At 57.4% G+C, this 14,479-nt stretch overlaps 2 protein-coding genes across 5 annotated transcripts; both read left to right on the plus strand.

The window, feature by feature from the left end:
* Positions 1-109: 109 nt before the first annotated feature.
* On the plus strand, positions 110-2,115 carry EXOSC4 (exosome component 4; the record flags this gene model as incomplete). 2 transcript variants are annotated; one of them, XR_014566799.1, is made up of 3 exons in its annotated part: positions 110-280; positions 416-1,298; positions 1,374-2,115. XR_014566799.1 is itself a non-coding variant. In XM_083749434.1 (3 exons), the coding sequence occupies 3 exons, from the start codon at positions 110-112 to the stop codon at positions 1,848-1,850; spliced, it is 738 nt and encodes a 245-aa protein (XP_083605560.1). In that variant the 3' UTR covers positions 1,851-2,115. The 2 variants fall into 2 exon arrangements, 1 of the variants encoding a protein (XP_083605560.1); XM_083749434.1 differs by having other exon boundaries at positions 416-622; positions 1,491-2,115.
* A 1,935-nt stretch (positions 2,116-4,050) lies between these two features.
* GPAA1 (glycosylphosphatidylinositol anchor attachment 1) lies at positions 4,051-13,939 on the plus strand. 3 transcript variants are annotated; one of them, XM_083749186.1, is made up of 13 exons: positions 4,051-4,126; positions 4,373-4,469; positions 4,580-4,759; positions 6,355-6,466; positions 6,551-6,698; positions 7,090-7,191; positions 7,622-7,818; positions 8,054-8,250; positions 8,826-8,979; positions 9,930-10,025; positions 11,280-11,476; positions 11,700-11,870; positions 13,137-13,939. In XM_083749186.1, exons 2-13 carry the CDS (start codon positions 4,396-4,398, stop codon positions 13,378-13,380), a joined length of 1,872 nt encoding a protein of 623 aa, XP_083605312.1. In that variant the 5' UTR covers positions 4,051-4,126; positions 4,373-4,395; the 3' UTR covers positions 13,381-13,939. The 3 variants fall into 3 exon arrangements, with proteins under 3 accessions (XP_083605312.1, XP_083605313.1, XP_083605314.1); XM_083749187.1 differs by having other exon boundaries at positions 4,076-4,270; XM_083749188.1 differs by having other exon boundaries at positions 4,076-4,259.
* The last annotated feature ends 540 nt before the right edge of the window (positions 13,940-14,479 follow it).

The raw sequence follows: 14,479 nt of genomic DNA on the forward strand, positions 1-14,479 counted from the left end.
ACCCTCGGAGCCGCTTGGCGCGCCGCGTGGCGAGGGAGGCGGCGCGGGGGCGGAGCGGGGCCCGGCTTCCTCCTCCTCCTCCTCCTCCTCCTCCTCCGGCTGCCTCCCGATGGCGGGGCTGGAGCTGCTGTCGGAGCAGGGCTACCGCGTGGACGGGCGGCGCGCCGGGGAGCTGCGCCAGATCCGCGCCCGGCTGGGCGTCTTCGCGCAGGCCGACGGCTCCGCCTACCTGGAGCAGGGCAACACCAAGGCGCTGGCCGTCGTCTACGGGCCCCACGAGGTAGGCCGGGCGGGCGGAAGGCCGGGGAGGGATGCCGGGATGGCGGGCGGGCGGGCGCAGGGCTCTCCCGGCCGGAGGCTCCTCCGCCGCCGCGCGCTGCCCTCCTCTCCTCTCCTCTCCTCCTTCCTCCGGCAGATGCGCGGCTCCCGCGGCAAAGCGCTGCCCGACCAGGCGCTGCTCAACTGCCAGTTCAGCCTGGCCACCTTCAGCACCGGCGAGCGCAAGCGGCGGCCCCACGGCGACCGGCAGGCGGGCGAGATGAGCCTGCAGCTCAAGCAGACCTTCGACGCCGCCATCCTCACGCAGCTCTACCCGCGATCCCAGATCGACATCTACGTGCAGGTGGGACGGGGCTGGGAGGCCCCCGGGGGAGACTGGGGGGGTGGTCCAGCCCCCCTCCAGCATCCTCTAGGAGAGCAGCAAACGTGGGGGGGGTGTGCCTTGGTCCCACAAATCCATCCCAGTGCCCCCCACCCTAATTCATTAGGACTCATCCTTCCCATTTGTTTGAAGCCGCCCAGAGTGGCTGGGGCAACCCAGTCAGATGTGATAGAGTAAGAATAACAATCGAATAATATAATATCAACCCAGTCAGATGAGTGGCATATAAGTAATAAATACATTATAAAAATCCTCCCAGTAGCACCTTAGAGACCAACTATGTTTGTTACTGGTATGAGCTTTCATGTGCATACAGGAGCTGCCACTGGAAGGATTTTTTAAATCTTGTTTTAACTACGGCAGACCAACACAGCTACCTATCTGTAAATAAATTATTATCATCACCATTACTCTATAAAAAGCATAATTCAGAATAGCAGTTTGCACATCCCACTATGGAAAATAGCGTAATAAAATTCAAAACAGTAACAATTAAATCCAATGAAAATTACTCAGTTTAATTAATTCAACAAGAGGGGCGAGCTTGATCCAGTGATCCCAGCTTTGCAAAGTCCATTAGCCCTTGACTCTTCCTTGCCCCTTTCCTCGCTCCCCCCGCAAGACGTAGCTGTGCGCAGTGGGTGCCCTTGCCCCCTTGACTCTTCCTTGCCCCTTTCCTCGCCCCCCCCCCGCAAGACGTAGCTGTGCGCAGTGGGTGCCCTTGCCCCGGTGTGCTGGGTGCTTGAGGGTCCAGCTCTGGCCGGGGGCCTTGGGGGGGGGAGGGGCTCCTTCCGCCGGGTCCTGAGGAAGCCTTTCCTGCGCCTTCCAGATCCTGCAGGCGGACGGCGGCAACTACTGCGCCTCGGTGAACGCGGCCACTCTGGCGGTCATTGACGCCGGCATCCCCATGCGGGACTACGTCTGCGCCATCTCGGCCGGCTTCCTGGAGGACACGCCCCTGGCCGACCTGAACTACGTGGAGGAGGCGGCCGGCGGCCCCCAGATGGCCCTGGCGCTGCTGCCCAAGTCGGAGCAGATTGCGCTGCTGGAGATGAACGCCCGGCTGCACGAGGACCACCTGGAGCGCATCATGGAAGCCGCCAGCAAGGCCTGCAAGGACGTCTACGCCGTGCTGGACCAGGTGGTGCGGGAGCATCTGCGCGAGGTCACTGCTCTGCTGGGCAAGTGAGCCCCCTCCCGGCTGCACTGTGGGTGGGGGGCGCAGAGGGGTGGAAGACGCCTCCTCCTCCTCTGCCCTCTGCTCAGGTGGCGCCAGCTGGATGCGGCCAAGAGTCTCCCCCTTCCTCCCTGAACTGAGCCGCTCTCTGTGGGAGAGGAATGCGCAGCCAGATGCAGGCCCGTGTTGCATTGCCCGCGGTGCTTTGCACTAAGCCTTTTTGTACAGGGTTGCTTCTTTTTTACATGCCAGAGAATTAAATATTCTTCCAAAGAAATTACGGAGCGTGGATCACTTGGGCACGTGGCTTCCCTCCCTGGCCTCAGGACTGGTTGAGATTTGAGAGCGGGTGAGCCCCGCCCCACCCCACCCCCGACCCGGGTTTCTGTGCCAGTGTCTTCAGTAAACACACCTTTGTGACGCTTGACTTGGCCAGAACAACTCTGGCCGCTGGGGGGCCACAGAAGTGGGGTCCAAAGGCCTGTAACTTTGCACAGCTTAGATGGAGCCCTTCCTTCATCTTAGCTGTACACCTGCATAGAAATTAAGTTGCACTCTCAGAGGAAAAGCATGCCTGCATTATCAGAGCTAACCGATGTTAGAAACTCAGATATATAATCGAATTGCCCAAATGGCACCTTAAACCTAGGTTACGGTTGCCACAATGAAATACCTAGGCACTGCCCCCCATCGGTGGTATGCAGGAGCTGGGACAGAGCAGCGGGAGCTCAACCCCTAGTGGGATTCAAACCGCCGACCTTCTGATCAGCAAGCCCAAGAGGCTCAGTGGTTTAGACCACAGCTCCACCCGCGTCCCTAATTTATATACCACTTTATATTTTCAATAACAAATCTCAAAGCAATTTACAATACATTAAAAATCACATAAAACAATCCAGAATAAAACAGATTCAAGCTTCAAGGAAAATATTTCAGATCCTTCTCTGAGTGACATTTGGCTTTCCTCCACATGGATCTCCACATGGTCGCCGCGGTTGGACCCGCACCAGTTGCAAAACATGCCTGGTGCCTGGTTAGTTTCTAACACTGGATAGGAGATCTAGCAAAGCACATACTATAACTTCCACTACAGTTCTCTCCAGAAACAGCTCATCCACAGAGTGCCCAGCAAGGTTGGCAAGTGTTTATGCCATGTGCTCTTTGCACAGGATGGTGCCTGCAGCATGACACATGCATTCCGGCTTCTCTCTGCAGGTCATTTTGGCTCTTGGCTGGCATGGTGGGTGACTGGTTCTGCCCTGGGCAGGTGGGGGGAGTTGGAGTGGGTCACTTCTTGGGACCTTCCAACCTCATGCTTGGAAGCAACATGTCCTTGCAGGAGCAAAAAGTGGGCATGTGGGAAACTGCCTTATACCAAGGGATTGGGTCCCCTAGCTCAGTGGATCTCTGGGGTGTCAGGCAGGAGTTTTCTGAGCCCCCCCCCCCCCCTGGAGATGGCAGCAGGGACTGAGCATGGCATGCACAGTGGAGGCTGTGGGCTCATTTCCAGGCTAGGAATACAGAGCTGCCCATGGATGTTCAGGTGATCCCTCTTGGTGGCAGCATGACGGGCTTGTCCCTGAGAGGAGCTGCTCTTGTGCAGAGGACCTGTCTGCTGTGCCATCAAACTGGGAGGGAGGGAGGGGGGCTGGCCTGGGGCTCCAGGGGGGCTTCCTGGGCTTGCCCTTGAGCAAGTCACCCTCTCCGACCTGCCAGACCAGGAGCCAAGACCCAGAGGCCCCAGGGAGGGTGCCAGGTGGAGCAGAGGGGGCCTTTCCCAGGCGACCCCTTCTGGCCCTGGGCCCAGGGGGATGGCAGCACGGCTGGTCTGGGGCCAGGATCCGGCCTCCAGCTGGCCTGGTGAGGGTCACACCGAGGGGAGCCCGGAGACAGCTGTCTCTGCTGCCTGCCTCCAGCTCCAGGGAGAAATGCAAAATTAAATGAAATTACACCCCCCCAGGCGGAGAATGAGAGTTGGAAGCGGGTCTCTGCAGTGCAGGAACCGCAGCTTCCCTTGGCGAGAGAGGCCCCGAGTGCACTCTGCACATGCTCAGAAGACCTCTTGTGTCCTCTCCTCTCGAGAGTGTGACCTTCTTGGGCCCGGAAGCGCCGCCAGACCATAGACTTCGCCGCGGGCTGGAGCGGCCGTTCCGGAGGCGGAACTTCCGGTGGGCCCCTCGCTGCGCCCGCCCTTCCGCTTCCCCTTCGCCAGGGCCGGGAGCCGCTCTGGCCGGCTCCTCTCGCTGCTCCCGTGCGCTCGGCCGCCCCGGAAGGAGCCCCCGTGGACGGTGGGTGCGGGGCCCGGTTTCCCCGCCCACCTCCCCTCGCCCCGCCCCTCGTCCCGCCTGTCTGGCCCCCCAAGGGCCCTGCGAGGGAGGCCAGGCGGGGGGGGGGCTGAGAGGGAGCGGGATTCGAACCCAGGTCCCTGTCCGGTCTGAGCCCAAGGAAACGGGGAAGGGGGACGGGAGGGGTGAGTGTTGCTGTTGTTGTTGTTGTTGTTGTTAATGGCGTCGCCCCCCTTCTCTGCCCCCCAGGGCCCTGAGAGCTCTGCGTGGCCATGGGGCTGCTCTCGGACCCCTACCGCCGGCGGGCCCTCTCCCGCCTCCTGCTGCGCCTCAACACCCCGCTCTGGTGAGTAGCATCGGGGCAAGAGCTCGGGGGGCTCCCTTGGGGCACAGCCCCCCTGCCCCCCCCCCACAGCTTGCTGCCCCCCAACGGCCTCCCTCTCCTTCTCTCCGCAGCATCATCAGCTTCCTGGTGGGGCTGGGCTGGTTCCTGGGCTTGGCCTTCCACCCTTTCACGCTGCGCATCTACATGTCGGAGAACGCCATGGGCTCCACCATGGTGGAGGAGCGCTTCGCCCACGGGGAGCGCGCCCTCTCCTACGCCCGGGAGTTTGCCGGCCACAAGAAGAAGGCGGGGTGAGTGAGGGGCAGAGGACCTTCTGGGCTGCACCCCGAGTGCGTCCGGGGCTGTGCGGGGGGCTGGCACTCTCGGGCCTCTGCAGCCCCCTAGATGAACCCAGTGGCTCAGAGCGGCATTTTGGTGCCACCCCCAGCATTGCTGAGCCAGGGTCTTGCCATCAGGTTCAGAGAAACTCCGACACTCCCTGACTCTACAAGAAGGAAAGTCTTCCGTTCTGCCAGGAGTGGGATATCAAAGGGAAGAAGCAGTTTTGCCCCCAGTGCAGTTTAGGGTCTTTCTGCCCCCGGTGGGTTGGCCTTGGCACACCTTGGCAACTGTCTTCCAATCTCTTAACAATGGTAATAGAAAGTGAGCATTCTGCAGATACTTTTCTGAGGTGTGGATAAGCCTTGCCTCCTCTTTAAACCCTTATATAGTGAAGAATAAATTGTCAGTGTTGAGTGTTTCCTTCCATTGAAGGTCCACTCAAACCCAAGCCTAGATTTCTTATGGAGACAGTGCAAGATTTTTCCTTTATAAAAGCAGAAATTTCGGAGGTTGAGAAGAGGGTTCTCAACAAACATGCACGTGATGTAAAATACGCAGGTTCTCAAATGCAGAGGCAGAGGGCCTTCTCGGTGGTGGCACCCTCCCTGTGGAATGCCCTCCCATCAGATGTCAAGGAAATAAACAACTGTCTGTCTTTTAGAAGATATCTGAAGTAAAGGTAAAGGGACCCTTGACCGTTAGATCCAGTCGTGGACGACTCTTGGGTTGCTGCGCTCATCTCGCTCTATAGGCCGAGGGAGCCGGTGTACAGCTTCCAGGTCATGTGGCCAGCATGACTAAGCCGCTTCTGGCGAGCCAGAGCAGCGCACGGAAACGCCGTTTACCTTCCCGCTGGAGTGGTACCTATTTATCTACTTCACTTTGATGTGCTTTCGAACTGCTAGGTTGGCAGGAGCAGGGACCAAGCAACGGGAGCTCACCCCGTCGCAGGGATTCGAACCGCCGACCTTCTGATTGGCAAGCCCTAGGCCAGGGGTCAGCAAACTTTTTCAGCAGGGGGCTGGTCCACTATCCCTCAGACCTTGTGGGGGGCCAGACTATATTTTGCGGGGGGAAATGCACAAATTCCTATGCCCCACAAATAACCCAGAGATGCATTTTAAATAAAAGCACACATTCTACTCATGTAAAAACCGTCCACGGGCCAGATTTAGAAGGTGATTGGGATCCGGCCCCCGGGCCTTAGTTTGCCTACCCATGCCCTAGGCTCTGTGGTTTAGACCACAGCGCCACCTGCTGGAATGATGCTTGAGCATGTTCTGATATGTGCTGTGAGCCCCCCAGAGTGGCTGGGGAAACCCAGCAAATGGGTGGGGTATAAATGTTGTTGTTGTTGTTAAAGTGTAATGCGGATGATTTCCTTGTATCTCTCTTCATACTGTGGTGACACAGTGTAGGATAGCTCAGCCAGCCTAACTGGCCCGTCTGCCACCTGGTCGAGACCCCCTCCCTCCTCAAGGGGGGCATTGCTGTACAAGCTGGTGGAGCAGAAGAGGAGAACTGGGCGCTCACCCGCCCCTGGTGCCCCTTCCTCTCTCCCCAGAGGCATGCCAGTGGCCTGGCTGGAGAAGACTATGTGGAGCCTGGGCCTGGAGGTGTACAAGCAGTCCTTCTCCCGCACGCTGCCTTTCCCGGACGAGATGCGAGAGAGATACGTAGGTGCTGGGCTCCCAGGTGGGCCGGGGTGGGGCTGTTCCGCTGCTGGGGAGATGAACCCTCAGCTGCCCTTCTCTTTGCAGGTGGTCAAGGGCACCAACGTCTATGGGATCCTGCGGGCTCCCCGGGCAGCCAGTACGGAGTCCCTGGTGCTGAGCGTCCCCTGCAGTGAGGGGCAGCAGAACAACCAGGCCGTGGGGCTGATGCTGGCGCTGGCCTCCCACTTCCGAGGTGAGCTGGGAGGGGTGGGCTTTAGAGATCCTTCAGCTGATCATGGCTAAGCTAGAGATGTGAAGGCGGGGGCAGGGGGTGTTCTCCCCTGTTCCCCTCTATTTGTTTCCCAAAAAATGGAGGAGTGGAATCCAGGCCAAATAGGCTCATTTGCATTTGTGCAAGTTTAAATCTGGGTTTTCCGTATCTCAACCTGCCCGGAACTATAATGCATGAAATTTCTTAGAAAGAGTCGGGGTAGGATCCAGCTTCCTCCCTGGCGTCCCTTCCCCTGGCTGGGAGGGAAGAACTGGCTCTGCCCGTTGCTTCCTTTGGGGGGGGGGTGATGTGTGCCAGTGCTGGGCCTGCCCAGGGGGTTCTTGGGGGCTGCTGAGCTTCCCCTCTGTCCTAGGTCAGATCTATTGGGCCAAAGACATCATCTTCCTGGTGAACGAGCACGACCTGATTGGGATGGAGGCCTGGCTGGAGGCGTATCATGACGTCAACGTCACAGGTGAGAGGGCGCTGCCTGGGGGATTTGCACAGCCGCCCTGGAGGAGTCTGCCTGGAGCACCTGCCTTGGAGCTGCTGGGGGGGAGGGAAGTTGCTTCCTCCCTCCTCTTGTTTCTCCAGAGCGGCCCCCATGTGTCTCCCTGCCAGTTCTTTCGCTGTCTCCTCTGCCTGCATTCCCTAGGCCTGGCCCAGACCCCCAAACGTCCCTTCACCCAGCCAGCTCTTCCAGGGTCCTGTTATCCAGCCAGTAAGGCTCATCTCCCAACGCCACGCCCCCCCCCCCGGGCTTCTGCCCTGCCCTGTCGCAGAACGACTGGCTCCCGTCCTCTGGGAATGAAGAGCAGCGCCCCCAACCCTGTGATGCAAGCGGCCATCACCCTCATCGGCTTTTATTTTAGCAACCTGGGGCCATCCTTTCTCTCCCCCCGCAGAGGTGCACTCGTCAGGGATGTTGGGCCGGGCAGGAGCCATCCAGGCCGCCATTTCCCTGGAGCTGAGCAGCGACGTCATCACCAGCTTTGACGTGGCCGTGGAGGGGCTGAACGGGCAGCTGCCCAACCTGGACCTCGTCAACCTCTTTTACTCCTTCTGCCAGAAGAACGGGCTGCTCTGCACCATTCAGGGCAAGGTAGGTGGGGAGGGGGGCCCTGGGGGGCTGCTGAAGGGGGAGGCCATTTGGGCCCTGCCCAGAGCCCCCTAGACAAAGGCCTGCGAGGGAAGCGGCCCCAGCTGGCTGGAGGGGAGGCTCCGGCCTTGCCTCTTTCCCTGTCCTGTCCGTGGGGTGGGTTTCTCAGCTCCTGGGTTGTGAGGGCAGGGAGCTGCTTTGGGCCAGTTGTCCTGAGTCCCCTCTCTGCTCCCTCCAGCTGCAGCGGACCGACTGGGACTCCCTGCCGGCCTTCGTCCACTCTCTGCAGACGATGCTTCTGATGGTGCTCAAGCAGGGCTCCGGCCGGCCGCAGGGGGACCACGGGCTCTTCCTGCGCTACCACATCGAGGCCATCACCCTGCGCGGCATCAACAGCTTCCGCCAGTACAAGTTTGACATGGGCATGGTTGGCACGTGAGTAGGCGGCCTTGGCAGGGCGTGGGTGCGAAGGACCCTGTTTGGGGAGCAGACTTTGGCCTGTGTGGAAGCTGAGAAGGGTTGGGATACGCCCACACTGGCCTCAGGAGGGGGAGGCGAACTTCAGAAGAGCATGGGTACTGGATCAGGCCAAAGAAGAGCTCCTCTAGTCTGGCATCCTGCTCTCCCAGTGGCAGAATGCCCCTGAAAACCTAGGAATCCCCTGTAGACTGCCTCTGGGCTTGGAGGTTCTGTGAGAGCAGAAGTGGGGCCTGGTTGTTGGTTCAGGTCAAAGAAGAGCCGCTCTAGTCCAGCCTCCTGTTCTCCCAGTGGCCAACCAGATGCCCCAAGGGGTAGAAGGCCACAAGCAGGATTCGAACCCAGGAGCTGCTCTCTCCCTTCCTGTGCTTTCTGGCAACTGTTCTCAGAAGTCCTGCCACCTCTGATTGTGGATGCAGAGCAGAGCCATCCTGGCCAGTAGCCATCCATAGCCCTCTCCTCCTCCATGAATTGGTCCCTTCCTCTTCCAAAGCCAAGAATTCTGCCTCTCACCCCTCGCTTGCCTTCCCCAGGACCCTGGAGGGAATGTTCCGGAAGCTGAACAACCTGCTGGAACGCCTCCACCAGTCGTACTTCTTCTACCTGCTCCCGTCTCTCTCCCGCTTCGTCTCCATCGGGCTCTACATGCCGGCCTTTGGCTTCCTCATCCTCATCCTGGTCCTCAAGATATCCTCCTCCTCTGTGTGGGGAGCAGGGAGGGGTCTGGGGGGAGTTTCTGTCTCTTGCTGCTTCTGAGTTGGGATCTAGGGCAGGGTCAGAGGAGAAACTCCCACTTGAGGAGCCCAGCTGTGGGGCCACATAGGGGAGGACTCCCCAGGAAGCAGACGGACTGATGGTCTCAGCCAAGGCAGCTGTGTCTGTCTCCAGGAGAGGCTCCCTCTGACCCCCAAGCGTTGGGGCCTTGCAGGGAGGCGCTTGGGAGCCCAACTCAAGGGTCCTCTGGCCTGAGGGTGGCTTTTTCTGTACCTCTTGGGAGCCAGAGGACGGGACAGGCTCTGGAGCTTCTGCCCTGACCAGCTGCGAGGATGACCAGAAGCTGATAGGCCTGGGGCTTCCCCTCTTGGGAAGGTGGCTTGAGCAGACCTCCATGGTGCCAGGCTGCCAGCCCTGCCCTTCAGCCGGACAGCGTCCTTGTGCAATGTTGTTCCTGTGCCGGAAGGAAGAAGTTCAGCAAACGCAGCTTCTCCTGTCACTGGCTGCGTCCCTCTGGACTCCTCTCTTCCGTGCAGCGACTGCGGCCCTTAGGCCTGGCAGCCAAGCCCTTCAGGAGCAGCCTTGGTTTGCCGCAGCCCCGATCAGTGGGCGAGAGGCCTCCCTTGGGTGCCCCCTGTGTCTGGCTGGCCAGGCTCAGCCTCACTCTGCCCTGTGCGTCTCCCGCCACTTGTCAATCATCTCAGCAGAGCTCTGGCAAATGCCAGAGGTGTTCCGACAAGAGGTCGAGGGGTGTTAGGTTCCCTGGCATCGCCTTAGCTAGACAGACCCTGGAAGGCCACCCCCCTTGGTGCTCCTCTGGATACTTGGGGAGGGGATGTCTGGTTGGTGTCCCCTAGGATTTGGGTGAGGGGAGTTCCTGGCTTGGCTCATCGCCTTTCCCTTGACTCCTCCTTCCTCTTCACGCTCTGGACCTGTGGATGAAGCTGAGCCGCTACGACGTGGACCCAGATGACCGGCTCTGCGACGGAGACCAAGGTCCTAGTCCTGTTGCTCTGGAGGTGAGATGATGTGGCGGGGAGTGGCGGGGTCCCTGGGGAGGGGGCGGAGAAGGGACTCGGTGGGGGAATGGACCTGCATGGGCATTGCTCGCCTCTTGCAGTCACCCTGGAGCCCTGCACAGCCCATTCCTGCAATCCTGCACCCCCCCCCCCTGAAAAAAACATGGGTGCTGCTTGTCTGCTCCTGGAACGGTCAGTCCTCTCACACTGACTGCTTCCAGGAAGGATTGGACTTTGATTAATAAGATACACACGAGGCTGGGAGGGGTGCGTATAATAATAATTCCTTTCCACTCCTCGGCCCAGGTCGTTTTATTCACAAAAGAACTTTTGACACAGTGTTTGTAAGAACCAATCAGACTTCCTCTGAGCATTTCAAAAAAACCCATGTGGGACAAAGTCAGATCAGAAGAAATTCTTTTAACTACAAAGAAACTATCTCCTACTTGAGCATGCCTATGTAGTTCAGAGTAAATAAAATAGGAATAAAAGGAGGAATGCATTCAGCAAAACCCCGGAGGTCATAAACAGGAGTACACAGGAGAGGTAGGATGGCAGTATTTGCCATCTCCTTGTGAACTCTCTTCCTGGCCCTTAAGATCTACATCAAAGCTACCTTCTGTCTTGATGACCCAGGATGGCTGATGCAGCTGGTCTGTGTTTCAGAATGCTTAGACGTGCCTGTCAGGCGTAGAGAAAGCAAATGGCAGAGGTGCAGAGACTTGTGGGATTCGATCAGAAACTATTGTCAATGAATCAAACCCAGTCAACACCATGCTTTCATTGCTGTCACAATGGCTTGCTCCATATTTCATCATTCCTCATAGCAATCCCACCTGACCCCCACACTCTGGATATCTGCACCCCTACATGAGAGAGCACCCCAAAAAGACATGGCTGGTTGAGGAAGAGAACGGCTTGGAAATGTGATGCTCCCTGGACACCTTGAGACTAAAATGCGCTTGAAGATCCTCCCGAGTCTGCAGGCCCTGAAGAGCCAGGCTTTGCCAGCCCCTCCCCTCTTCTAGCCTGGGCCAGGCATGCTGTGGGGGTCAAAGTGGTCCTGCTTTTCGGTGCAGTTGCAGCACTTGTTCCAGCAGAGATCCCCAAATGCACAACGAACTCTTCTTTGGGGAAAGGGTGGGGTTGTTTTGCCCCCCCCAAAACCCCCACCAGCCTTAGCCGCGACTCCTGGCCTTCCCATCCAGGGAGGGGGCCCTTCTCCTGACCCCTCTGCCCTCCTCTCTCACCCAGGAGCCCAAGCCCAGCCTGCTGACGCTGGTGCCCCCGCTGCTGATCTGCCACGCCACGGGGCTCGCCCTCTACTTCGTGCCCATCCTGGGGCAGCAGGTGGCCACGCAGCACTTCCCCGTCTCAGAGTCGGAGGCTGTGGTGCTGACGGTCATTGCCATCTACGTGGCGGGGCTGGCATTGCCCCACAACACGCACAGGTGACGGGGAGGGAGGGGAGGAGACGGCCCGGCCAGGTGGGGGCCCTGGTGCGACTCTTGCCTGCCCCGGCACAAAGCAGGGAGAGGGCGAGACGTGTAGAGCTTAAAGGGGTGCCTGATTGCCCAGCGCTCTCTGGGTCAAGGGCTGGGCTGCTGCTGCTCTTCTTTTCAAGGGGCTGTGCTTGTGCCGCCTGCAGACTGGCTCTGTGTCTCTGCCCCGCAGGGTCCTGACGGGCTCAGGAAGTGACCGTGGCTGGATGACGCTGAAGCTGGTCTCGCTCCTCTACCTGGCCATGCAGCTGGGCTGCATCGCCCTCATCAACTTCTCCCTGGGCTTCCTGCTGGCCGTCACCATGGTGCCTGTCGCTGCCCTTGTCCAGCCCACGGGGCCCAAGTACGTACGCCCTGGGGCTGCTTCCTGCTTCCCTCTCTGCCCCCACCCCACAAGAACTGGGCTGCAAAGGACAGGGATCACCAGAATTGCCCAGGGCAGATGACGGGGCGTCTCCTTGCCACTCCTCCCCCTGAGCTCTGTCCTCCAGCTGCAAAGGGAGACAGAGGCCTTTCAGTGTTGCTGGGAATTCGCAGCTGCCCTCAGCTGCAGCCAACACATCAGGGAAGGTGGCAAGTGTAGCCTAACGGCAGCCTCCCCCATCCCTGGCTTAATGAAGTGGCCGTGTTCCCCCTCTTCTGGGCCAGTTCTTTGCGGGGAAAGCCAAGGGCCTCTCCAGAGGAAGAAGCAAGAAGGCAAACGCTTGACAGAGCCAAATTTGTTTCTGTATGTTGGGCTTCCTCAGGACATGCAAAGCAGAGCTGCCCACATCAGGATGATGCGTTTGGCCTTAGTTTCAAAATGGAGATACAAATAGGACTCTTTTGTCCAAAAGGTGCTTTGCAGGAATAGAGTCCTCCCCATTATCCTCCTGTGGGGGTGTTGCAGAATTTAGGGGTGGGGAGTGTGTCCCCCAGGCAAGCTTCTCAGCTTTTCAAATTTGTGGCCCTGGACCCTTGGTCCTGTCCTTCAGGGCGGTGGGTGTTTCAACCATGTCCATGGCTGAAGAAGGAACGGTTGCTTTAGGAAGGTGGGGGTTCTCGGTTTGTTTTTGTTCCTCAGTATTGGTATCAAACTTTATTTTGGTCACAGACCTGCATAAGATAAAAAATACTGATAAATAGAATGTGTAAGACTTAAATCAGGTAAGGGATAAAAACTAGTAGTTAAAAAGTGATATCATACATAACTTAAAAGGATAGAAACAAGGACAAACGGTTAAAAGTGACTATAAGAGAGGGAGCGTGAAGGAGCACAGGTCTTGCATTTGGGGTCTAGTTTGTGGCGCAAACCACCCTTTGACGAATATCCATCATGGCAGCGCAAAATCTAGGAATTGAGTATGTAACATCTGGGTTTTCATCTTGAAGTAGCAGGGGAGGGATGAAGTTGTTCTGTGCGACTTGGAAATGTTTTTCTTCTTGTTTTATCGTGCATTCTGTGTTTTTATCTTGTACTTCTATATTGTGAACTGCCCTGTGATCTACAGACAAAGGGTGGCATGCAGATTTTAACAACAAAACCCACAATACATCCTGCCCTTTCGGGAGTGGGCCTGCCCGTGTGCCCGCAGGAGCCCAGAGTTTTCTTTCCCCATTTCCTCCCCAGGTACCTCTACGCTGTGCTGCTGGTCCTGGTCACGCCAGCGGCCACACTTCTCTTCTGCATCTTCCTGTACCAGGAGCTCATTGAGTACCCCATCTCCCTGCTGGAGGGCTGGCAGCGCTTCTTGCAGGCGATTGCTGAAGGGCTGTTGGACCACCACCTCTACGGCTCCATCGTCTTCCCCTTCATCGCCATCTTTGTCTACCCCTGCTGGCTTCTGCTCTGGAATGTGCTTTTCTGGAAGTAGCTCCCTGACGCTGCCTCCGTGCTTGAACTGGCCTGCCCCAATCCACTTTGGACTTCCCTGGGGCAGCCAGGGGAGACTTCCCCTCCATCCTGCTGGTGCCACTGTGATTTCAGAAATGTGAAACGCTGGGGCAGAGGCGTGAGGCCTCCTGAAGCCATCAGCTGGACTCTGTAGGGGATGCCTGCTTGGGGAGTATCCTGGTCTTGTGGGGTTTGACGTCTGCAGCAGCTGCAGCCACGGTTCATAGTTCTGGGTGTGGGGCAGGCTGGGCAGCTGCTCAGAGCTTGCAGGAGAGGGGGAGCTTGGGCTGGGGTAACTGGATCCTGGTTCTTTTGTGGTGGCCCTGATTAAAGTCATGAGTGTGGCTCTCGGGGGCAGGATGCCAGCCCGGGGTGTGGCTGGTCCTTTTCCTGGTGGCTTCACTTGCATGTGGACCACGTGGGGCCAAGAACCAGCTCTGATGTTAGCAATGAGAGATGATATTGAGGGGGGTTGGGGGTTGGGGAGAGTAGCTGTGTACGATCTTTAAATAAAAATAAAGACAAAAGGTTTTGATACAGTGCTTGCACTTATTTTCATCCAGACTCCTCACCAGAAACACAGCTCTTGGGGCGTCTGCTAACAATTCAAAAGATCAACCATAACCTTGCACTTAAGATGTACTAAAAGAGTAAAGCAAAGCAGCAGCTGGTCCCGTTATAACGGGGGGGGGGGCATCTTTGACCCTGCAGATGTGGCTGGACGTGGCAGGGCATGCTTTTATACTGCTGCAGTTTCACTGGTTTCATGTTTTTTTTGTTGTAATGATACTGGGTTTTGTTCTAATGATACTGGTTGGTTTTACATTGTACACAGCTTAGATATTTTTATTTTATTTTGTTATATATTAATCAAAGTTGTATACTGCCCTTCATCCATAGATTTCAGGGTGGTTCACAACAGCAAAATACAAGATTCTCTCACTCTATAAAAAAAGAACAAAACAAACCAATACCCACCCACATACATTTAAAAGGGTATCAAATGTTATTCAGCCCAAGGCCTAGTGGAAGAACATTTTTGCCTAGTGTCTAAAGGCATATAATGAAGGTGTCAGACA

This window comes from Podarcis gaigeae (assembly GCF_964106915.1).
Source record: "Podarcis gaigeae genome assembly, chromosome: 7".
NCBI lineage: Eukaryota > Metazoa > Chordata > Lepidosauria > Squamata > Lacertidae > Podarcis > Podarcis gaigeae.